The sequence below is a fragment of the Amphibalanus amphitrite genome, unplaced genomic scaffold, assembly GCF_019059575.1.
Source record: "Amphibalanus amphitrite isolate SeventyFive unplaced genomic scaffold, NRLGWU_Aamphi_draft 001728F_arrow, whole genome shotgun sequence".
Classification (NCBI taxonomy): domain Eukaryota; kingdom Metazoa; phylum Arthropoda; class Thecostraca; order Balanomorpha; family Balanidae; genus Amphibalanus; species Amphibalanus amphitrite.
This window is the reverse complement of record NW_024883221.1, coordinates 71726-96772: the sequence shown is the minus strand read 5'-3', so window position 1 is coordinate 96772 and position 25047 is coordinate 71726. Positions and strand designations below refer to the sequence as shown.

The 25047-nt window shown below is 52.4% G+C and overlaps 2 protein-coding genes across 3 annotated transcripts; one reads left to right on the top strand and one right to left on the bottom strand.

Moving 5' to 3' along the window:
* Positions 1-71: 71 nt before the first annotated feature.
* Positions 72-4465, bottom strand: LOC122374862 (F-box protein SKP2A-like). Of its 2 annotated transcripts, none has more exons than XM_043353881.1 (2): positions 4155-4465; positions 72-2362 (listed from the first exon to the last, which is right to left on the bottom strand). In XM_043353881.1, the coding sequence occupies exon 2, from the start codon at positions 2333-2335 to the stop codon at positions 875-877; it is 1461 nt and encodes a 486-aa protein (XP_043209816.1). In that variant the 5' UTR covers positions 2336-2362; positions 4155-4465; the 3' UTR covers positions 72-874. The 2 variants fall into 2 exon arrangements, with proteins under 2 accessions (XP_043209816.1, XP_043209815.1); XM_043353880.1 differs by having other exon boundaries at positions 72-2337; positions 4155-4164.
* On the top strand, positions 4456-19454 carry LOC122374864 (transcription initiation factor IIA subunit 1-like). The gene is made up of 7 exons (XM_043353882.1): positions 4456-4815; positions 6430-6625; positions 13592-13731; positions 14330-14525; positions 17009-17388; positions 18122-18211; positions 18417-19454. The coding sequence occupies exons 1-7, from the start codon at positions 4780-4782 to the stop codon at positions 18522-18524; spliced, it is 1146 nt and encodes a 381-aa protein (XP_043209817.1). The 5' UTR covers positions 4456-4779; the 3' UTR covers positions 18525-19454.
* Positions 19455-25047: the final 5593 nt, after the last annotated feature.

Below are 25047 nucleotides of genomic sequence, written 5' to 3'. Positions count from 1 at the left end.
CACAGCAAGCATAATCCCACTGGGAAATGTTTCACAACCATGACTCTACGCACGTTTAGACAATTCTTTAGTCTTGTCAGTAATAGTAAATGTATTTGATATAAGCTCTGGGGATGAGGGGAAAACAAACATCACCAGCAAACATATTATGACATCGTTTCCTGCAACAAGGCATAAAGTAACAGGATCACAGCACAATAGCATAAACAATATCTAAATTGTTATTCCGGTCAAAACGATGAGCACCGATGCAATAATATCGACCACCTAAAACTGAACTGTTACAAGCAAAAATAAGGAGGAAAGTATCACAAACCACTGCCATGGATATTTCATCTGCACATCAGATCTACGCAAAATTCATTCTCGGATAATTGGCTATGAGTACGCGTCTTAGCACTCGTTAAGAATGACTATATAACAGCCGATGGGGTAGACCCTGAAAGGCTGCCGCGAGAGAAGTAGGTGCAGCGGCGAATAAAGGTGCATTTCAACTTTTCGTTCAACTTTCAAGAGCATAGACATTTCATTCCATCCGCGCTATAACGATAAACAAAATCCATTTCAACAATAGAACATCATTCAAGATATAACGAAAATTCCGACGCTGCGGGACAGCAAGTTATCGCCCCTGCCCATCACTTTGGGATTCTCTAATAAATATAACAAGTAGTTACGTTCATCACACACTGCTTCTCAGCAGCGGCACGACACAAAATGCTTAAAATATTAAAGCAATACGTATGCGCATGTCGCCATTTCAGCAGCCACTCATTGATCTGTCGTTCAGTAATTGCACTAGCAAATCGTATTAAAGCTATCACGTGCGCGGCGGGCGGTCACAGCTGGGGTGCCGGCGCCCCCGGGCCCGGGGTCACACCCTGGGTGGACGCAGGGAGGCCGTATCGGTCAGCCGCAGAGGGCCGTCAGTCCGCGGCAGCCGACTCGGAAAGCCCGGGTACAGCACCAGCGTCACCGTCCGCTCCCGAGCTAACTGTCCGGCCAGCGCATGCACCACGGCCCGCACCCGGCTCAGCCGGTCGTACAGCGTGAGTCGGCGCAGCTTGGCGCAGCGCAGCACCAGGCTCTGCACCGCCTCGGCGCCCACCTGTTTCGGGAATGTCTCCGAGCAGCCCAGCTCGAGTTCGGCCAGTGGCTGGTCTCCCAGGCAGTCGAGCACGTCGCTCGAGACGCACGGCACGCCGGCCAGGTGGAGTGCGCGCAGCTGCGGCAGCTCGCGCACACAGCGCAGCCCCTCCTCGCTCACCAGCCGGCAGAAGTTGATGTTGAGTGTGTACAGGCCCGGCAGCAGCGCCGGCAGCCGCCGCAGCGTGGTGTCGGTCAGAGCCTCTGCGCGGCGCAGGTTCAGGTGCCGCAGCGCCGGCAGACCGGTGACCGGCAGGCAGCCCTCGGGCGGCAGCACCAGGCCGGCGGCCGAGAGACGCTCCAAGCGGGTGCAGCTGGCCAGGCCGGCGGCCAGGTCCTCCGCCGTCACAGATGTCACGTCGGAGATGTCGAGCTCGCGCAGCGAGGCCGGCGCCGCCTCCAGGAGTGTCGCCAGTCGCGAGTTGCTGCGGTACCAGTACGTTCCTGCCAGCACCAGCCGCTGCAGTTGCACGCAGCCGGTCAGCACCAGCTTCAGGTGCGACGTGAACTGGATGGTGCTGAACGACAGATCGAGCTCGCGCAGGTTGGGGCACTGCGCCACGTGTTTTATGTAGCCCGGCTCTCGCTCGCGCCAGTGGTGCAGTGTCAGCCGCTGCACCGAGGCGGGCAGCGTGGCCAGCCACTCGCACCTGCCTGCCGGACTGCAGATGGTGAGCGAGCGCAGCCGCCGCTGGTTCAGCACCATCACCTTGACGCATTCGTCGCTGCAGTTGTTGTTCATGGTAACCACCTCTAGACGCGGACAGCGCAGACAAAGCCGCTGCAGCGTGGGCTCCGAGACGCGGAAAGCCTTCAGGTTGAGTTCACTCAGCAGCGGACAGTGGTGGGCCACGATGTGCAGGTCGAGCTTGTTGATTTGTACGTACAGCGAGTCATGTTCGTAGATTTCGATGTCGATGACGCGGAGGGCGGACATCCGAGGTAGCAGCAGCTCGAGACACCGGTCGGTGAGTGCGTGCGGCCAGTGCATGGTAAAGTCGCGAAGACGGGACAAACACGTGTCGAAGGCGTCTCGCCAGCGCCGTGACACATGTTCCACGGCGAGCAATTGACGTAGGCTGAGAAACGATAGGATGTGTAACAGTATTTCTGTTGGTAGGTCGTCTACATGTCTCATATCGCTGTCGAGTCGAGCCAAGGGTATATTTGGAGATTCTTCACTTGTCATGTCTGCTCATTTTCACGTTCATCCGATCTGCAACAGTTCCAAGCAAACAGTCAAGACTGGAGTTTAGGTACTACTCACTTTGCAAGTTTTTTTTTGCAAGGCAAGGGCATAAAGGAAAAGAATTATTAGAAAATATAGAAAATGATGAGCAGCGATAAAACTTTGAAAATAAAATTGCAGGATTAGATGAAGGCACCAATTACCAAACAACATTCACATCATGGGTAACTAGCGATACTAGCAAAGTCACTTTGTGTTACAGTAATGTCATTTGACATTTACCTAACACGCACCACACCACATTCCTGGCAATCAACTTCCTGGAAATCAACTTCAAAGTTTCACCTCAGTTGACCTGACCTTGACCTGACCTCAACCTGAGGCTGAGACTCATCCAAATGTGTTCCATGTCACTGTGCCTGTTGAGTTTTAGGAATAAAATGGCCTATAAACATGCATCAAACTTGTCCTATTCTATATTTTGCTTTTGGTGACCTGACTTGACCTTGACATTGACCTTTGCATGACATTTTATGCAACAAATCTTGCCTTGGCAGCCTAAGTACATGTTTCAGATAATCAATCTCAATCCATTCTCTGCCAGCTGCGCTCCAAAGTTGATACTGTAGGAACTTGACGAGACCTTGACCTGGCCTCTGGGTTCCATCGACCTACTAAGGCAAAAATGTTTGCCCTAATGATCCATATTGTTGAGAGCTTTTGATTACCGCTTTTTCCATCCTTCTACGACCACCGGTTCAGAACAATACCTACCTAGGTACGCCACATGCAATTTGGGTATTTATTTACTTTAGGACCGGCAGCCTTTACTTTCGTGGGATGCGGAGCCGGAGCCGGAGTCGGAGCCGGAGCCGCCGGAGCCGGCATATTTTGCCCGGAGCCGGAGCCGGAGCCGGAGCCGTGAAACAAAATAGCCCGGAGCCGGAGCCGGAGCCGGAGCCGCCAAAAAAGGGGGCGACTCCGGCTCCTTTTTATTTTTTGAAGAGGAAAAAAAATAATAATTGACCTAGTTCGGTTTGACAGTACAAGGCAGTAAAACATATGGTACTTACGTCATGGGCCATCAAGTGAATGAAAAAATCCGAATATCCCCAGTATCCCACAGTACGCAAACAACTTCCTGTTTGCTCTTCCCCCCCCCCCCCCCCCCCACGTCTACTGCATCCCCTGAACATGAGGACCAGTCATCAGGTGACGGCCATTGTTTTCAAACCAGTGCAGTGGACTGCGACTCCCAGCACCGTCTCATCCCACACACCCCCCACCCCTCACCCCCAATGCAGCCGAGACGGGTGTCAGCTTACGATGGTTCACTGAACTCCGATTCGCGGCGACTGCGTTTCCAATGCCATCGCTTCCTAGCCCTTTGTTCTGCCAGTTCTCTCCGAGGTGCGTTTGCGCGGGGACGCGGTGAGGCGGTCATGGCAAAGAGTAACGCGTATAACCAATCCAATTTTTCTTCCACCCGTATTTAATTGATTGCGTAGGGGATGTACTGAGTCGGAGCCGGAGCCGCCGGAGCCGGAGCCGCCGGAGCCGGACCATTTTACTCGGAGCCGGAGCCGGAGCCGGAGCCGCCATAACATTTCACCCGGAGCCGGAGCCGGAGCCGGAGCCGATTTTTTTCTCCGGAGCCGGAGCCGGAGCCGGAGCCGTCTGAAATTTCCACGGCTCCGCATCCCTGCGTTTAAGTGATATTAAGATTTGTACCCCATGGTCCATTGCAATTGCAGAAATACAAATTCTGCACAGCAAACAGAAAAAAGAAAACAATAAATTGAAACGCTCCATCCCATACCTCTTCGAGTCTGTGCGTCCTGTGCGTGTTGTAACCGTTGTAACGTACGGGCCAGTACGGGCAACGTACGGGCATACGCGGTTGTTGTTACTTGAGAAGAAATGCTGTTCGCTAGATCACGACCTAAACCTGTTGAAGCTGCCTTGAAGCCGAGTTGCCATGACAGCGCCTTATTAGCCAATGAGCTGCACAGATCAAGCGACATTTTCCTGACCATATTACGCTTCCGGTCGTTCACCGTGAAGAGAGAACATGACTCAATGCAAAGAATATATAACAGGCTATGCCTCAGCTGCGCTAGTTTTGTAAGCAACTCTGCTTACGATTTGAGCAAAGGCTGTCAGACAAATTTGTTGGAAACACATTTGTACATAAGATAAAAGATGACTGAGTTTTAAAAAAATAGGAAGCTGTTTAGCATTTTCTTTTAATCAGTAGATTTTATTTATTTTATTTATATGTACATTCTGTACAACAATGCTCAATTTTATTATATACGGAAGTTTCAGCCCTAGTACCCCGAAGGCTGTGCCACGGCGTATATAAGTGATCGTCTTGTGGCGAGTTCCGTGCGGGTTCCGGGATTTACATTCCGGGTGGCCGTCGCCATTTTGTCCCCGCAATCATGTCTCATGTGCATTGCCATTCGCATGCTATTGTGGTAAGAAAATAATGTAATATATGTTATTTCAGTGAATGGTTTGCCATATGTCAATTTAAGCTATGTAAAGGACGTCCAAACCCTTTCATTGGTGCGAGCGCGTGGCATGCCATGGCTAGGCTATTATGAGGTGTAGTGAAATAAAGTGTTTCTTGAACCTGTGATCATAATTAGCTATTGGTAATAAAGGATATTTATTATTCAGGAAAATGTGATAAAAATGGCCCCTTACCTCAGCTGCGTGGAAAGCTCGAGTTCACACTAATGAGTGTAGATAGTTACGCGTTCCAATAACAATAAAACTTGTTGATGAATTTGAGGGGCAGTGATAATAGGTACCACTGCTTCTCAAAGAGTGTGGAAATATTTTTCGTTTATATATTGAGTAATTTTTTATGCATGATCTTGAGGGAAGAAAACAGATGCTGTTGTTTATTGGTTGTAGTCAAAAATTTAAGTTAAAAGAGGTTAAGAACCTGTTAGTTTGATGTAAGAATTAAAGGTTAGGATAAGTTCAGAAGAGATAAGTGGTCAAAAGGTGGTTGCCACCCTGACAGCTGATTTGTTTCTCTAAGGTTTATGATCTGGGTGGGTTTGCTTGATTGTCTGTTCTTGTTCTGTTATGCTTTACTTTTTAATATTTGAATGTTTGGGGTGATGCGTTGAGGTGGCTGCAGTTAGGATGAATGTGGGATTAAAATAAGGAGAGAAGATAAGTTTTACCTCTCAGTTGTTACTTGTGATCATAGTTATTTGTGGTAGTCTCTTGCATACATGCCTTAGCTAGGTGTGATAAATTTCATCATAGACCCTTTTTCTTCTGATGTGTTCCTTTTGAGCTACACCACCATAGACCCTTTTCTTTTCTTCTTTCCCCTCCCTGTGGTTGCCAATCTAACTTTGATTTTGCAATTAATCCTGATTTAGCAATAAGGTTTGTTTTTCCTGAAGAATTTTTCAAGTTGCAGCTCAAGAAGCTTTGCTGATGTAGTGAGAAGATAAGCTATGTATGCTTGCAGTATGTAAATGGCTGGGCTTATCACAGGACATCTCAACATCAAATACAACAGTCTGATAGCAAAAGAATGCATTCATCACACAGTTTGTATTTGAGTAAAAAATGCTTTCTCACATTTGAAGCCTCAATGCAGCAGACATTTACAAGTGGATGGCAACCAACTCTACCTGATAAGCCAAAATCCACCCTGACACAAAAACAGCATACTTATGTGAAATAAGCCAGGTTTTCTATGCATATTCAGAGTCTTAGTTTACATGTTAACACACACTTAGCAATACATTTGACTCTCATTGTTTCTAACTGGTTGCTAAAAATCTCAAGAACCAATGTCACATTCTTTCTTGCATCGATTGTGAGGTGTATGAATGGCTGGTATGACTCATTCATTCTAGCGTGCTAGCTATCTGAAAAGGTATTTGCTAGCTAGATACCCTAAAAAATAATCATGATCTGAAATGGTTGATTCGACGAGTCCGGGGTGTTTGGGATGAAGTTTTATGTGGAGCTGTTCACAGCTGCTCCCCTGTCTGTACCTCTGACCACCCCAGCTGAGCCGCTCTCATTCTGACCCGGTCGACCCGCGCCGTCCGCAGGGTCAGGTCTACAAGTCGGTGGTGAACGATACCATCGCGGCCGTGCGCAGCTTCTTCCTGGACGAGGGCGTCGACGAACAGGTGCTGCAGGAGCTGAAGACGCTGTGGGAGACCAAGCTGAACCAGAGCCGCGCCGTCGACCTCAAGGAGCCCGAGACGACCCCGCAGCAGAGCAAGTCGGCGCGCGCGTCGGCAGGTATGGAGACGGATTACGGAGCCAGTGGTTATGTGGCGATACGCAGTGATCAGGTTTTTTTCGTGTCTCACTCAGCTGAATGAACCAGGCTGAATAATTTTAGTTAGTTAATTTTAGTTAAGTGTTTTTTTAGTTACGCATTAAAAATGTCGGTTTAATAGCGAGTGTTTGTCACTTCTTTCGTTACCCTACGTATCGTATTTTCAGGCACAGTCTCTTACCGTAACGTCCGATACAAGCGGAACGGAGTTTCCGGTAAACCGGCGGCTAAAATCGGTTCGACCCTCTCTCTCCCCCTCCTCCCCGGCATCCCATCTATTCCCCTGGTCAATTGGTTCGGTGACTCTCAGACTTTGCAGCGCTCCTTCGTTCGGCTCGATGGCACCGTCGCACAGTGTATCGGTATTTTCAAGAGTGACTGTACGATGGATTACGTGGTTTATTTATCGCAAGTGGCGGCTTACGACTACACACTGAGTGCTTCTTGCCTGTTCATCGGTGCTAAGCTCCACGTCCTGAAGATGGAAGAATGCGTAGTAATAATATTTATGAGCTAGGAGAGATGCAACTAGTCGTTAGCACACTGACACGATACAGCCGATTCTATGTATAATGAGGTAAATGCAACGAAAGCAAGTTCATAAACACATAAATGCCGAACGTAATACGGTTATGTGCATAAACTCTGCGACAACTTTCAAATGGAAAAGTATCTAGGGGTAAATAAGTCAAAAACGGGGCGAGCATCGGGGGGCCTGGGGGTGTAGGGCGTCTTTATGCGAGACTTCAGCTCGACTACATGGGCTGCCCAGCGACGAGTGGACGTGAGAGACTTCGATAGTTTGGCCAAAATCATGAACTCTTACGGTTATCTTTAGTTCAAAGCAAAGGTCAGCACTACAGGTCACCGGAAGTTCAGCTTTTATATATCTCTCGGCTTGGTTCATAACGGCATTACGAATCAAGCTGCAACCTAATGGAAGACAATTACGGTCGATGACTCCTTTATAAAGATATTTTCGTAACATGCTAATAGTTTAGCTCGGCTCAATGGATTAGTTTCCTAAGGCAAATGTGCCACCATGTATTTTATACCTCGCACTTTTAGGGGAGGGGGGGGGAGGGAGTGGGACCCTCCCTGGTGATGTCATATTCTCAAAGCGCGACAAGAAATGCAACTGATTGGAAGATGCATTAGCGATTTGTTACGGTACTTTTACGACCAATAGGCAGCGGGACGCCTACTGGCTGACCCGACCCGACCCGACCCGACCTACTCCAAATACATGATCACTTAATCTTTGATCAAAGCTAACATGAAATTCTTTATCAGGACCACGAAAAATAATCACAACCCCATCATAAGAAGTTCTAGCGGATCCAAATGCTCCCGGCATCTGGGTCATTGATCGGACTTCGAATGTTAATCAATGGCCTATGACCTTGGAATTGGGTATCATCGGCTTCCTCTCATTACGGGTACCACGCTCATTTTTTTTTTCGGCGAAACTAGCTCGATGAGGGGCCGAGGGGGAGGAGGTCGTCTCCCTCCCCCCGCCCCCCAAACGCTAGCGGCTGGCAAAGTGCCAATACGGAGAGGGCTAAGGCAACCAGTTGCGATTCCGCTTTTGGTGGCTCGCTGGCGTGTAACTAGCGTTGGGTAGGTATGTTATTAGCCGGACTCCCATCTTTGTAGTGTTGCGTTATTTGCCACGCACTGAAAATAGAGAAGTGTTGCGTTATTGCCAGCTCCCGCTGTGCGTATTGTGCTGCGTTGTTAGCGGCGCGCTGGTGTGTTTATAAGCTGCACCGTCTGCGTCCTTCACCGACCACTCAGTTTGGTTGGCTACAAATCCGCCCTGGCTGTGAAACGGCATTCCGCGAATATCATTTGAATGGCTGGATCGGTGGTTGTCGACTGTTAGCACCCTCGTGTTGCTAAGCCGTTCCAGTGACGGAACAATCTTCGGACAGGAAAACAGCCATAGCATGCTGGTTCTCTCGCAGCTCCTAGTAAATTGCGCTTGTTGTTGGGTTTTGAAAATATCGACATGACGTCTCACGCAGAAGAAGACGGATGCAGCAGACAGGATGCTTAGCGTCCCGCCTTGAGAGCTTTGGTGCATCCCAGACGTGCTCTTGGATCGAAAACGGACAGACGCGAAGCCCTTGCTCTTCCCTCAACCTTGCTTGCCTTTTTTATTTTAACCCACGAGCGGCGGGGGCATAAAGCTGCCCCCTTACGTTCTGCGTGATCGAAACCTGATAAGATATGAAATTGAAACTTGTTATAGCTTCAAGTGAATACCTAGGCAATATTTGAGGAAGCTTTTGTGGTTGTAGCACTCAAGCTGATGTCAGTGACGTCAGAAACTTTTGTCGTTTTCCGCTATGGAGCGTTTCTGATGTCACTGAGCATGAAACGCAACGGGAAATAAATTAAACAGCACCTGCTGTCATCCTGACACATCTATGTACCCTTTTAACCAGTATAACGCCTTTTGGGGCGACTAACGGAGCGAGCGAGAGGGTGGGCCTTGCACGTGCGAAATTGCGAGGGGGTACCTCCAACTGACTTGTGCACGGCACCCTACTAACCGGTCTCTAGCGATGTGCCAAATTTGGGCACAATCGGCCCAGCCGTTCTCGAGATCTGGAAGCGGCACCCTGCACGTGCGCACGTGCAAAATGGGTCCCAACTGACTTGTGCACGGCACCCTACTAACCGGTCCCTAACTGTGTACCAAATTTGAGCGCAATCGGTCGAGCCGTTCTCGAGATCTGGAAACGACCCCTGCACGTGCGCACGTGCAGCAGCACCCCAACTCTGGCACATGGATATGCAGTGCCTAGTGGGTGCCTACCTACATGCCAACTTTCAGCGCAATCGGCCCAGTAGTTACCGAGATATTGCAACAATTACAAAACTGACACCTCTTCGTTTTGCACGTGGCACGTGCATAAGGGGTCACCCACATGCATCGGGAATAGTCCAATACTTGGTAGAAGGAATGAAGCTACCCTACAAAATTTACCGCATGTAAATCGGTCAAGTGGTTGCTGAGATATAAGCCTCGCAAAAGCGTGACCACGGCCGGCCGGCCGGCCGGCCGCTCATACTCAGAAATTTCCGTTAATCTAAGGAAAGACTACGCTCGCTTCGCTCGCTCCGTAACTAGTTCCTGACCATTTTTCAGGCCTATATGTTCGGTCATAGACCACTATATATCTGGTCTGGATATATAGTGGTCTATGGTTCGGTCCTATATGTCGGATATAATATATATCGTGAGGAAACTGAGAAACTCCAGTCTATGATTAGACTTCTGACGTCGCTACGCACTTTGACGTCGATTTAAATTGGATCGTCGACACCATATTTGGACACAACCTTGGCTAGCTATTCAGGAATATGTGCGCAAAGTTTCGCTTCTCTATCTCTTCGCATTGCGACGATATCGTCGGAGAAGTACAGGGGGCAATTAGTTGCCCTCCCCTCCCCCCCCCCCCCACAGCGCGGCGGCTGGCTGGTGGCTCATCGTCATCATCGCATGCCAACCTTCGCCAGACCTAGCTGTTTTCTTTCGAGGCGAAGCAAATGTTCGAATAGCTAAGATGAGCGCAGAGGTGCGGTCTTGCAGCATCGGGTTTGCCAGTTCCTGCCGCGTCGAATCATATAGTTTTCGTTAGGGAAACTTTAATTTGGTTATTAACCCGCGCTGGGCCGGGGGGTGTATGAAGTATGAACACACCCTTGCGGTTTTTCGCAGATATATAAAAAACAGCGACGTGGAGCGTCAAGGTCAGGTCACCGTCCAGGTCACGTCAAGTGACCTCGCCTGAGAAAAAGTTAGAATTATCGTCATAGCTACACTGACTGAACGATCGTCTTGAAACTGTAAGCAATTGATTACAGTAACAATATATACACAATGTTAATCTCGGATTTTTGATACCGGTGACCCAAGGTCAGGTCACCTTTGCGACTTTTCACTATTAGTCAATGGGAGAAAATTGAATGGCGCCTTTTTTGGACGGACGTCATTTCAAACACTCTCAAACATCGGTAACAGGTAAACTCGACAAGCTGAACCGAAAAATGGCACCCATGACCTCTCCTGTCATATCAGGGACATGATATGACCATGTCCCTGAGGTCATATCAGATCATGAAAGGTCCCCAGCAATTTTTGACAATAACTTTTGATAGAGATATGCTAGAGCGATGAAAACGCCTCAGATGTGCTCAGCTCGACGATACGGATAGACTGGCATGCAACATGACCTTTTCCGGTTGGGTCATGACCTGAGGTCAAATTTTCAAAATAACCTTTCAATGTCCATTTATAGCTCATTCGACGTGTCTTCACGAGAGGAACATGTTGCTGGCAAAAGGTATGTCGTGGTTCTCTTGAGTCAAAAGCTATCAAATCTGAGGACATGTTGGCGAAAGAGCGTTGATAGAGCTATCGAATACGCTTTTCCGCGGTGCTGTAGCTCTATTGGTTCCCGAGTTAGCCGTTGGGTGTTTCGAAAATTGTTGAAATAAACAAAATTTGACCTTTGATTACCTCTGACGACCTGACCTTCGGCCTGACCTTAAAAACGACTGAAGTATTTCCGCCATTATTTTTGACGCTCTTTCGATTGCTGCTTACTGCGTGTCACTACGTGGCCCAGGAGCCGAGTTAGACGGGAGGGGGTGTTCAGACTCCCCCCCCCACCCCGCCCCGGCCCGGCGCGGTTTGCGCTGGCCGCCGAGCACCGGCCCGGCGCGGGTTAACCTCACGTCAAGGTCAATTCGGCAATCAGGTCATGAAAGGTCATGAAAGATTCAGCGTCAAGGTCAATTCGGCAAGTAGGTCATGCCGCTTATTTGGTCCTGCAGCTCTTCCTAAATTCCTTGATGTTTTCCCACTCGCTTACTCAGTTTGATGGGGACTTGTGGAGTTCTCGGCGAAAAAAGTCCGATGACCTTAACCCGCGCCCTGGTGGGGGGGGGGGCTATTTTTTGCCCCCCCCCCCCCCTCCAGACTTTTTGATATATCTCCAGAACCGCTGCGCCGATCGTCACCAAACTCTCAGTACCCTCCCGGACATCAATTTTACACATTGTGACCAAAAATATTTCCAAAGGCTATGATAGGTTGGCCGGAAATGACGTCAGAGTGACGTCATGTTCTGCCGTTTTCGACCCAAAAAAGGGTTTCGCGGGAAGAGCTGTCAGGCCTATAGCTTTGCAAATACAGAAAAATGATAAAGACATAAAAGCTGTAGAATCAACAGGGCTACAAAACTGCTATCTCGGATTTTTGAAATTTTTGGATTTTGACCCCCAAAAATCAAAAAATAATTTTTTTGCATATAATAATCGAAAAATCCAAAAAGTTTTTTGAATTTCGCAAAAACCGGAATATATGTGATAGTCCTTACCGCCTTCCATCCACATACCAAATTTGAGATCGATACCTCTTTTTTTGGCGAAGTTATAGCGAAAAAACTGTTCAAAATTGATGACGTCAAATTTTCAAACTCAATTTTTAGCAATTCTAGACCCCGTAGCGCAAAACAAAGACCACCATTAGACTCCCCGTGAGGAGCTGCATCGAATCAATACCCATTTTATGCAAAACTATCAACTTTAAAATTTGACCTTTTTTTGGCCTGACCTTGACCTGACCTTGACCTGAACTTCACCAGAAAGTGACCTAAGCCGTACCTGATAGTCTTATAACCAATACCATTGAGTTGGAAATGAAAAATTGGCCATAAAACATGCATCACACAACCTTAGTAAAGTTGGGCTCATGTGACCTGACCTGTGACCCTTGGTGACCTGACCTGTGACCTGACCTGGTATTGTCAGTGACCTCTAATAGTAATATATCTACTAGGCAACTGACGCCCTATCGCTGATTCTCGACAAAATGCGTTTTCCTCGGTGTTATAGCGCATTCCCTAGAAGACCCGTGAACGGTGAAACATTTCATCTTTGACCTGACCTGTGACGTCATCGGTGACCCCGAGGTCAATGAAATTTGGTTTTCCTCGACAAATTTGACAGGCCTTTCGAACGCCGTTTGAATTTTGCGGATCCGTCCAGTAGTTTCGGAGATACGAGGGGGGGCAAAAAATAGCCCCCCCCCCCCCCCCCCACCAGATCGCGTTATAAACAGACCCCACCAGGGCGCGGGTTAAATTACCTCGGTGTCGTCATACGGCGTCGCACATGGACCGACTAAAAAGAATGAACACAAAAATACTTTATGAAAAGTATGCAATCACGATTTCAAGTGCTTGAGATTGGATAAGATCATTTCTGGCGCAACATTTTCTTTTTGGAGTTACGATCTTGAGGTCATTTGACCGATATGACCTCAAGGGATCCGTGTGAAATTATGAGCAAATAATGCAAATTGTTGGGATTCGGATGTTTGCTTTCCAATAACAGCTGCACATCCCTGCTAAAGATTCCCTGGCACTTGGTGACAGCGAGCTGAAATTTTGCATGCCTCACCTTTTATTCATTCTCGATCTTTTGGCAGTAACGGCATAAATTGGATTCGTGCCCAAAGATCGAGCTTGAATAAAGAACGGTCATGCATGCACAATTTCAGCTCTTTCGCTAACAGGGCTGAGGATTTGACAAAAAAAAAAAACGTCAAAGGTCCTCCCCCCTTTCGGCGGGGTCGTTACATCATCGTTACCGCCGCATCTGTTTCTGAAATTTCCTCTCTTACCATTCTGACGTTATCACTGCCCGTTGCTCTACATCCCGGCAATGTCTCTTGACTCCTTACTCTCTTTATGTCCCGACGACCGGCACGCTCCGTCCACTGACGCCGTCTGCCTGGTGAGCCCCCTTACCCACCTCGGTAGTGTGACTACTCAGTCTGATCAGTGTCTGAACTCTGTGCCTGATCTATCTCCACTCTGCGTGTCTCACACCGTCCCCCTCCCCGGCAGTGCGCGCGGCAGCGCGCTCAGCGGCTCCGGCGGCCGGCGCGGCGGCCCAGCCGGTCGCTCAGCCTCAGTCGCTGGTGCCCATCCAGATCACCATTCCGCCGCAGCAGCCCGGAGGAGAGAACAAGACCATCGTCGTCCAGGTATGTCTGTCTGCCTGTGGCCGGGGCTTGTCCGCAGCCGGTGCGAGCATGGCACTTGCCCCAGCCAGTGCTGTACGGGGGTGGGAGCGGTGTCAGCGAGTCTCGAGAAACAGTCTATTGCTGTAGTGAATGTCAGGACTCAGGAGAGGCTTAACCTCTTGGTATCTCCGTGATGTTAGGCATTGTTAGGTTATTGCATGGCATGAAAACGATCTAATTTTGATTGATCTTAGAATTTGTCTCGATGGTCTGTATAGCTTCATGGTCGCCTACCGACATTATCGAGCTGTTCGTTCTGGTGTCTCTCCTGTACTGACGGTGCCCCGTCCCACTGACTCCTGAACTGACGGTGCCCCTCCCCCGCCGCCTGGTGGCTCCTATAATGATGATACCCCGTCCTCCGCCCGCCCTGCTCCTGTACTGACGGCACCCCCTCCCCCGCCCGCCCTGCTCCTGTACTGACGGTGCCCCGTCCTCCGCCCGCCCTGCTCCTGTACTGGCGGTGCCCCGTGCTCCGCCCGCCCTGCTCCTGTACTGACGGTGCCACGTGCTCCGCCGCCCTGCTCCTGTACTGACGGCACCGCTCCCCCGCCGTCAGGTGCCCGTGTCGGCGGTACAGTCGGGCCTGGCCGGCCAGCACCTACAGACAATTCTCAGCTCGGCGGCGGCGCAGGCCACGTTCGCGCTGCCGCCCGACATCGCCAGCAGCATGCTGCAGCAGCAGCTGAACGAGGCGCTGCGCCAGTCCAGTCAGCAGCAGCAGCGTGTGGTGACCGTGGCGCCGGCGGCCGGAGGTGGGTGCAGCGCCCAGCGGGCCGACCGGGCAGCGGGGATAACGACACAGGGAGGGGCGGCCAGTCGGCTGGATAGCCTGGTTAAGCGGTAGTTACGACTAGTCCTAGTTCTCATGTATTTTGTGTGACGAAGGTGTAAGATATTTGACGATTGGGTGCGTCCCAAATCTATCAGACTAGACGCGCAGTGATGTGATGTCGGTTCGGCTGATGCCCAGTCGGTGGTCGCACCTCTGCGAATCGACAGCCCGCGGTCTGTGCCCGATTGCCCTGTAACTAACCAGCCTCGCACGAGACTGCCAGCTAACCTGCCCGCAACGTCCCCAGCATGGCCATTCGCTCTCTAACTTACCCGTCACTGGTGGAAGCTCTTCAGCAGGACTGTGCGCTCATATAGCCGATACACCATCAGAGTAATTGTGAATCTGGGGTGGATAAACAGCGGAGCGACTGTTTCCGGCCACCTTTTTGCTGCTCCATGCTCGCTCAATGCCGTACTTCAATTGTTTTTGTTGCTCCTAAGAACGAAATGCGTTAGAAAATGACTGAGATAACCTTCAATCACGGTTAACGTAATATTCATAGATTCAGATGTCAAGACGGATTTTTCATCTTGTAACTCTGAGATATTTATAAAACGGCTATACATATACCTACCTAGTATTGTATTGCCTACCCGAACTCCCATCAGTTGCCCGCAAAAAAAAAAAAACGCAGAATGTGGAGAGCTGTGGTCGCCTAGTGCTACTGTACAGTGTACATTGTCCATCGTCCCCTCTTCGCTCCACTGTTTATTCCGGTCCCCGCCGGAACAGTCAGCCCTCTTCTGCGCCTGTGTCTGCCCGCCGCCACACCGGCGCCACCTGGGACGGCCGTCCGCCGCCGGCGCAGTACTAGTACCCGCCGCTGCCGACAGAGGGCAGTCGCGAGCCGCCGCGCCGGCCGGTGCCGGCTGCCTGGCGCCCGCCGCCGCCGCTGCACCCGTGGCCGCCGCGCGTGCCGGCCGGCCTGCCGCTGCCGCCGCCGCCGCCGCCGCCGCCGCCGCCGCCTCGGTTCCATGTCAGCCTGCCGTCGAGTTACCTGTCGGCGATGGCGCTGGCTCACGGCCGCTCCCCACGTACTGATACGGCCGACGGTGACCTGGGCACGCACTGTGTGGGGTGTGGCGCACAGAGCACGCGACCACCGGACCCACCGCGACCAACTCCCCCGGCCGCGCACACACCCGCACACTGCCTGCTAGCGGGGAGCTTTGGTTTCAGTTTGGTTTGAGCCCCTCGCCGGTGCGGACGCCCGCTTGCTGCGCTGCCCGCGGCGTGGGCGGGGTCTTTCGGGGCTGGTCTGTGTATGTGGGAGTGATGCTGGCTGGCATGACAGGATACTGGTGGCGGGGAACGTGTGCTGGTGTGCGCTGCCTTTCGGTTGTGACCGGTTTCTGGCGATGCTGTCGATGGGATCACACCAAGTGTAGTGTTTGCATCTAGGGGTGGATATTTTTGCCAAGTTGGGGTAGCACGAGCTTTCCCAATTCCACGCCGGCTTGGCTTTGGAGCCGCAACAGACGGCGGAGGTCAATGTCACCGTAAGTGCGGCGGGGAATTTGCTGCGCCCTTGCTACCCCAACTCGGCACATATTTTTTTCATCCCTGTTTGCATCTGACATACATTTATAGTCACCGCTCCCCAGCTATTCGTCGTTCTCAGATTTCAACGCAGTTCATCTGAAGCCGGGCGACTTTTGGCAAATCCGTAGGGGCTGAAGCTGGGGCCGTCCTGGCGACTTGATTCTGCTGTGCATTTTTTCTGTAAAATATTATCCTTTGGTGTGGTTCTTCACTATATTCAACGCATTACCAGCGAACATTATTGGGATGGGTATCCAAATTCTATGAGTTTCATTCAACATTGTAATTGATGATTAACAGCCATCCCAAAGTCACCTATAGCCTAGCCGATCTTCAATTCACAGTCTTACAATTAACCCTCTAACGATTGATGGCATCATGTAGCCTGACATGAATGTCACGTGCCATCGCAGAACGTCATTTCGACGTGTTAGTTTTTGACAGAGATTCGGGGAGTGGTAATCGGTCTGCTGGGACGCTGACGGCTCACCACTCCTTTAACCAGTCATCTGGCCCTCGATCGACGTGCTCGAGGCACGGCACTCTGTCCCCCTGCCGCCACCTGTGTGCGTTTGTTTTTGCCTGTTTGTGTGTTGTGCCGTGTGTGATGTGACGCACCGTGTGTTTGTGTGCACTGATTATTGTCAAAACTCGTAGCGAGTCGCTTTCTCCTTCTACATCGCCCGCTTGTCAGACTGTTCTTAATTACAACCAAATGAATCTAAAGCTAGCGTACACATTTTGCGTGATTTGACTCGCGCCTGGTATCGTACCACATTGGGAAGTGGACGACGCGCCGGCCGACCTCCGGCTGGCTGTCAGCCGCCGCTGCTGACACACCGCCGTCCGTCTCGGCAGGCGGAGTCCAGTACGCCGGCGGCGTGGCCCCGGCGCAGCACAGGCTGCCTGGTCAGCTGGACGGCAGTGGCGACAGTCCGCCGGCGGCGGAGCGCGCCGGCGCCTCCTTCACACTCCCCGCCGGCGCGTGTGCCGCCCCCGCCCCCGCCGCCGCCGCCGCCGCCGCCGCCGCCGCTCCGTCTCGTAGCGCGGAGGAGCGCCGGCGCGCCGACCGGCGGCTGGCGCGCCGCCTGGGCCTGCGCGTACCGCAGACCGACGGCCTAGACGACACGTCCGACAGCGACGACGACGTGGATGACGACGTCGAGGACGACATCGACGACGACGACGACGATATCGGCAATGACGAGGACGAGGAGGATCAGGAGGGCCAGGAGGAGGTGAGAGTGCTGGGAGGACGGTGAGAGGGACGGGAGGAGGTGAGGGGGACGGGAGGAGGAGTGAGAGGGCCAGGAGGAGGGTGAGAGGGACGGGAGGAGGTGAGGGGGGACGGGGGAGGTGAGGGGGACGGGAGGAGGTGAGGGGGGGCGGGGGAGGTGAGGGGGGACGGGAGGAGGTGAGGGGGGACGGGAGGAATGTGAGAGTGATGGGAGGAGGTGAGAGGAACGGGAGGAGGTGAGAGAGGGACGGGAGGAGGTGAGAGAGGGATGGGAGGAGGTGAGGGGGGACGGGAGGAGGTGAGGGGGGACGGGAGAGACGGCGCGCAGACGGCGCCCGGGGACGCGGAGTTGGCCCCAACTACAGCAGCGGGAACGCGTCACCGGCCACACCGGCCCTAACGGAGGACGGGCACGGTGCCCCGGTGCCCTCCCCGTTTCGCCGCCTATGGGCTGTAGGCTGCAACTCTAAAACAGGGCTGTATTCTAATTGCTGTTTAGTTGGGAGTTTTGAAACCTCCGCTGGCCCCTGTATGTGTCCCTCTCGGCTCTCCCCGTCCGGCTGACCCCTCTCTGTGTGTCCCCACCACTGCCTCGGCTGACCCCCGCTCTGTGTGTCGCCGGCCTACCCAGCTGACCCTCACCTGTCATGTCTCTCCGGCCTGCCTGGCTGACCCCCCCCCCCCCCCCGGGCCTGGCCTTTCCCGATGACCCCCGCTCTGTGTGTCGCCGTCAGGAGCCGCTGAACTCCGAGGATGACGTCAGCGACCACGAGCCGGCCGACCTTCAGGAGACGTTCAACGTCATGGTCTGCCAGTACGACAAGGTAGGTGGCGTGGGGAGCTGCGCAGCCGGCCGCCAGGGGTCAGCTGGATCAATCCGGATCATCGGCGTATTTCGGTATTAGGCCGCGTCTCTCTCAATGGCTCAACTTATATGGAGTCGGTGAACCCTGTCCCTAACCTCCATGCGCTCTTTGAACCCCTGGCAACATAAGGTCCACCTTTCACCTGTACTGTTTTTGCGTTCAGATCACACGCAGCCGAAACCGATGGAAGTTCCACCTCAAGGACGGCATTATGAACCTGGACGGGAAGGACTACATATTCCAGAAGGCCGGTGGAGACGCCGAGTGGTGAAAAGTCGCCGGGACGCACGTGACTGACGTGCGGCGTCACTGGGCCCGAGAGGGGCCTCGCCGAGAGTCTCTGGACAGCTGGACGGGTCGCCCGAGTCTGAGTGGACGGCTGCGCTCGTCCGCTGGACGACCGTACAGAGGGCGCCACTTGTCTATGGATGTGTTATAGGTGGCGCTGCCGTCGAACTATCGGTGAGTGTCGCGCCGTTCTGTGGCTGTGCCCGGCGCTACCGAGCTGTAACGGCACAACGGAATCTGTTTAACCCAATATGTGATGTCACGCTGCACAGCACGGTCGGCCGCACAGCACTGCCCGTCGCCGGTCGGCATGTGCCGGGTCGGACGGGCGCAACCCCGCGCCACAATACGCGGCCGATCTCGAACGAAAACGGCACCGAGCGTCCGGGCCATGTGCAGCCTATGAACGGGAGGTTCTGTCCACTGGTCCCCGCCCGTGGCGTCTTCCCATACGGCCGCTGCCGCGCGGCGTGGGCCACTATCTGAGCGGAGCGGGGTCCGGCGAGCGGCAGAGGTGGCCGCCGGGCCCCCAGTGGCCGGGCCAGCGGGTGGCGAGCAGCAGAGGCGGTCCCCGGACCCCCAGCGGCAGAGGTGGTTGGCCGGGCCCCGGGCTCCCAGCGGCTGTCTTTTGGTGCGTGTTCCGGTGAATGTGTTCGTCGTTGTGTTTGTGTGCGCGACTGTCTGTGTGTGTTTGCTGTGCCGGTGTGGATGGGAGTTGCTGTGCCTTGCCGCGTCTCGGCGATCGGGGCGCCGGAGATTGTTTGACATTGTCGCTCGGACCGAGTGTGCAAGGGTCGTGGCGTGTTCTGCGGCCGCGGCCGGGCCGCTCCAGTCATCTCAGAGCGTCCCGTGTCGTTATGGTAATATCCGACGTTCCATGATGGTAACAATACAAGGGCTGAAACGACGTTCAGGACGCTTGTTTTGGTTCAGTGTGGAGTGGATGAGGTATCAGGTAAGCGGTACCTATGTGTACAATCGACAGGCTCAATCCAGGTAACAAACAGAAACATTTGTGATCCGTTCCGTTATGGGCGAATTCGCTCATCAACGCTCAACGCTCGAACCCAGTAGTGACTGCAGTCACTGTGCGGCCGCCGGCCATCGATCAGTCGCCAGCTAAGGGTGTCGGCGTGGCGCCTGCCCTGCACCAAGGTTTGTAACTATCCATGTGTTGTGGGTCAGTGGTGACCCGGGAGCGGCGTGAAGACGCGACCCACTTCTGCCTCTCACCAGGGCCCGCCGTGCCAACTCCGTGCGCCAAAGTGGCACAATCGTGCACTTAACGACCTTGATAAGTGACAATCCCGGAACCCGCCCGCGCCGCCAGCGCGGTGATGAGGCCGGAGACGGCTCGGCGATTTTTTCCAGTCACGTGCCCGGTTTCTGCACGGTCACCGCCCGGCGCCAGGAGTCGGTCGAATGTGACCGAAACGCTCGACATCGACCATCGTGTATCGCTGCTTGTTCGTCCTGGGGGTGCATCAGGATCTTGCGTGAGATTCGCCATTCACCAAGCGTCCTGGAAAGCTAAGAGCACAAGCCATCTGACGCTGTGTAGTGTGTGTTACCTTAAAATGCTGATAGCCGACAACATATGCTATGATGCATGTAGGTACTATTTGACTACGCATACGCATACGACTACGAAATAATCATTTATGTATGCTACATAAATCATGAAAAGTAAATCGGTCAAGTGGTTGCTGAGATATAAGCCTCGCCAAAGCGTCCGTACGCCGGCCGCTCGCTCATACTCAGAAATTACCGTTAACCCGCGCTGGTCCGAGCAAGAACATCCTTAGTGTCAAATTTTTCGAAGTAGAGATTTTTATACCATTCGACTCAGCTCGGTGAGCTGAGTCGAATGGCGACCTGACCTGCAACATCATTGGTTCGACCCAGGACAAGGAAATTGGGTCTGGGTCATATGGTTCTTCCTCGGTGGTGGGCTATCAGACGCCATTTGAATTTTGAAAATCGGTCGGTAACTTTCCGTGATCTTAGGCGGGAGGCGAAACGCCCCCTCCCTCCCGCCCTATGGGTGGCAAGGTCGTCTAAATTAATAGCCAAGCCAACAGCGTCGTCTGTCAGTCTGACGCTCCGTCTGGTGGCTGTCTGTCTTACCCTTTGGTTTTTTGGCCTTTGAGTCTAGTTCTTGCCTGACTGACCGTCTGTGGTTGGTCTGTGGAGACTAGTATAGGACCTACCCATTAGGCTGTTTTTTTTCTGGCGATTCTGTCGGGCCCGCTTTCACTCCGGCGGCGTCACCGGTCATTGACCGGTCCGCCTGGGAAGCACATGTGTCCGAGCTGTGCCGGCAGTGCACTGGTGGCAGGACGACCTCTTCCGTCTACCCAGGCCGAGCACAGAGGCCGGGAGGGCCGGGAGGCGTTGCCGTCGTTTCACGTAGTTAGGCATAGAGCGCCAGACCTGTATAATTCGCTGCCTGCCGGAGCCACCGAGCTGTATCGCCAGCGTTTTGTGCGAGCAGCGAGAGCCCATGTTTTGACTTTATGAAACCGTTCATGTGCGTATGGGTTGTGGGATGTGGCCCGGGCTGTGAGCGTGTGTGATTGTTTCTACTGCTTTATTGTGATGGTGTTGATCAATGATCATTGATGACTGTGATGACTGCAACCTGCATGATTTTACCACGTGCGGAAGGGCGAGAGGGTACTTCCAATGGGCTTGTGCAAAGCACCCTTCTAACTGGTCGCTGGCGGTGTACCAAATTTGAACGCATTCGGCCCAGCCGTTCCTGAGATCTGGAAGGGGCATTATGCACGTGCGCACGTGCAAACGGGGTCCAAACTCCAAACTGCCTTTTGCACGGCACCCTACAACCGGTCCCCAACCGTGTACCAAATCTTAGCGCAATCGGCCTAGTCGTTCTCGAGATCTGGAAGCGCCCCCTGCACGTGCGCACGTGCAGTAGCAGTGCTACTGCTACTGTAGCACCATAACCGCAACACATGGGAATGCATTGCCTGGTGGCTGGTGGGTGCCTACCTGAAGGTATGTCAAGTTTCAGCGAAATTGCCCCAGTAATTACCGAGTTATTGAAATGGGAACAAATTTGGCACCTCTTCTTTATGCATTTTGCACGTGCAGTGGGGGTCACTCACATAGATCAAGAGTATCCGACCTTAGGGAGAGGATGCAGCTACCCTACAAAAATTACCACAAGACAATCGCCCAAGCGGCTGCTGAGATATGATCCTCTCAAAAACACTTCTTTTGCAAAACAGCTCAAACACCCTTGACTTTTCACGTGGCACGTGCCACGACGGTCACTGAGATGTATCAAAATGCAATTACGGGGTAGAAGGGGTGGGGCTACCCAGCAAAAAAGATCGCAGGCCAATCACGGTCCAGCGGCTGCTGATATATAAGCCTTTCAAAAGCGTTACAGGCCGGGCCGGGCCGGGCCGCTCATACTGAGATTTTCCCTTTATATTGAAAACACTTCGCTACGCTCGCTGCGCTCGCTCGCTCGTAATTATCTTATGACTTACGGCAGTAATAGCCATGGCTGATTATAGACTGCCTTGCAAGTATGTATGAATACATACATGCATTAGGGTGACAGTTAATTTCTGATTTTTTGAAGAAGCAAAAAGGCAGTTCATTTTATGGTTCCATATAGCATAAAAACATCACACGCAAAGTTTCATCCGGATCGGATTATATTTAACCGTGCCTCCTCGAACTTGAATGTGTACGCTTTTAGCCATTGGGCCAGCAGTGTAGACCTTTCTGGTATGTAAACCATAAGCAGTGTTTCGCAGCTATTCATAACGATGCAATCATAAAGCAAAAGACTGTGGTACACGAAAACTAGTGATGTATTGTAAAACGATTTAAAAAAAAACTGAGATAAGACTCAATGCGTCTTGTGGCAGTTGGCAAACCTGGACCTCCTGAAAAAAATCTGAGCATCTGCGTCGAATGCTATCGCGCATTACTGCAGATGCCGGGTGACGGTGCCTTTGCTAGCGTTTGGAAACCTTCCACGGTGTGCCTCCACCACCTGCAGAATGTACTGTCTCTGGTCCTCATCCTTGGTGAGGGACAAATTGTACGCTTCCATCAGAGCGACGCCACGCTCGGCGAAGTCGTTCACCACCGTGATGCCGTTGGCCTTCCCCGCTGCGGCGACATAGCGGGAGTCGTCAGGGCATATTTTAAGGCACTTACTGCGTCCCATTCTGGGACGCAGCCCCCCTTCCTTGGGACGTATGCCCCTGCCTATTTGACCCACTGCGTCTCTGTCCTGTGCCCTGTCCGGTTCCCTGACCCATGCCGGGTGCCCTGCTGTGTGCCCTGACCTGTACCCTTCCCTCTGAAATGCCCTGTGTCATGCCCTGTAACCTGCCGTGCCCTACTTTCTGCCCTCCTCAGTGTCCTACTCTGTTTCTTTGCCCTGTGCCCTTAGTCGTAGCACGTGCCCTCTGCTCAACTTTGGGACGCAGTAAAAATTTGTTAAAATATGCCCTGGGAGTCGTCATGCCACTCGGCAGGGTCGGGCTCGAGGAAGCCGTCGTCAATTCCAAGAGTGACGAAGAACGTCCGCGACGATGTGGTCACGAAGTCTGCGCGGGTGTTCTGCGTCAGGTCTGCGCTGAGGTCAACGACGGCCCGCTTGGTCCTCCGAGCCTTCGTTCGAGGCGAGGCCTCGTCCATGGCCCGCTTTCCATGCAGTGGTAGGCTCTCGTCAAAGAACGCCAACGGGACTAGGCTCTCACTCAGATACCACAAGTGACGTCGGGCGAAGCCGCTGAGGAGTGTCTTTGCGAGGGACTTGTCCTTGTACCAGGCCAACGTCTTCAGAAGGGAGAGGTTGTTCTTAGGGGGTTCCGTCAGAAGGGAGCGGTCGTTCTTGGTCGTTGATTCGTCAAGTTTGCCGTGTCGGTCTACATTCCCGCGTGGTACACCGCGCCGAGCCCAACATCGGCCCCTAAGAACGACCTCTCCCTTCTGAAGACGTAGGCCAGGTACGAAGACAAGTCCCTCGCCAAGACGCTTCTCAGCGGCTTCGCCCGACGTCACTTGTGGTGTCTGTGTGACGGCCTCGTCCCGTTGGCGTTCTTTGACGAGAGCCTACCACTGCATGGAAAGCGGGCCATTGTTGAGGCCCTGGCCTCGAACGAGGGCTCGTAGGACTTTTACCAAGCGGGCCGTCGTTGATCTCAGCGCAGACCTGACGCAGAAGACCCTCGCAAACTTCGTGACCACATTGTCGCGGACGTTCTTCGTCACTCTTGGAATTGACGACGGCTTCCTCGAGCCCGACCCTGCCGAGTGGCATGACGACTCCCGCTATGTCGCCGCAGCGGGGAAGGCCAACGGCATCACGGTGGTGAACGACTTCGCCGAGCGTGGCGTCGCTCTGATAGAAGCGTACAATTTGACCCTCACCAAGGATGAGGACCAGAGGCAGTACATTCTGCAGGTGGTGGAGGCACACCGTGGAAGGTTTCCAAACGCTAGCAAAGGCACAGCACAGTCACCCGGCATGTGCAGTAATGCGCGATAGCATTCGACGCAGATGCTCAGACTCGTCAGGAGGTCCAAGTTTGCCAACTGCCACAAGACGCATTGAGTCCTATCTCAGTTTTTTTTTTCTATCGTTTTACAATACATCACTAGTTTTCATGTACCACAGTCTTTTGTTTTATAATTGCATCGTTATGAATAGCTGAGAAACTCTGCTTATGGTTTACATACCAGAAAGGTCTACACTGCTGGCCCAATGGCTAAAAGTGTACACATTCAAGTTCAAGGAGGCACGGTTAAATATAATCCGATCCGGATGAAACTTTGCATGTGATGTTTTTATGCTATATGGAACCATAAAATGAACTGCCTTTTTGCTTTTTCAGAAAATCAGAAAATAACTGTCACCCTAACATGCATACATAGATATTCATACATACATGCATACATACATACATACATACATACATACATACATACACCATGGTCCATGTCCGCCATGTGGTGACCCCTTTGCTTTCGGGGATTCCTCCTCGCCCCGCCATGTGCACGCGCCGTCACACAGAAGGCATCGGGTAGGTTGGTATACTGGGTACCCAGTTCCGTCACTCGTGGCCGCTAGAGCACTTCACGGATAGGCTTTTTAGGATCCGGCCCGGCCCATATCCGGCAAGTCATATCCAGATCCGCCCATTATCCGCCTTTCTTTGAATATCAGAATCCGGCCCGCCCATGGCCCGTATTGCAGCCAAACTTCCAAAAAATATCCGTAATAATCCGTTTCACCAATAACTGGTTTCACCCAAAACTGGACTAACAAATTCAATCTAAGGGACCAGACAGCCATACATCTCACAGACCATCATGGTTCCAAAAACCATGCTTATAAACCTAAAACCACATGAAAATCACCACATTGGTAAACTAGGTATCAATTTTTAACTTCAATGTTGAATGTTAAAATTTTGATCCGTTTTGATCCGGGTTCAACCTTCAATTCCCAAATC

Excerpts from the sequence above, each read along its gene's own strand:
- LOC122374862 (XM_043353881.1), bottom strand. The coding sequence starts at position 2,335 with ATGACAAGTGAAGAATCTCCAAATATACCCTTGGCTCGACTCGACAGC.
- LOC122374864 (XM_043353882.1), top strand. The coding sequence starts at position 4,780 with ATGTCTCATGTGCATTGCCATTCGCATGCTATTGTG. Across the intron at positions 4,816-6,429 it reads GCCATTCGCATGCTATTGTG|GGTCAGGTCTACAAGTCGGT; the intron begins GTAAGAAAATAA and ends CGCCGTCCGCAG. Across the intron at positions 13,732-14,329 it reads ACAAGACCATCGTCGTCCAG|GTGCCCGTGTCGGCGGTACA; the intron begins GTATGTCTGTCT and ends CCCCGCCGTCAG.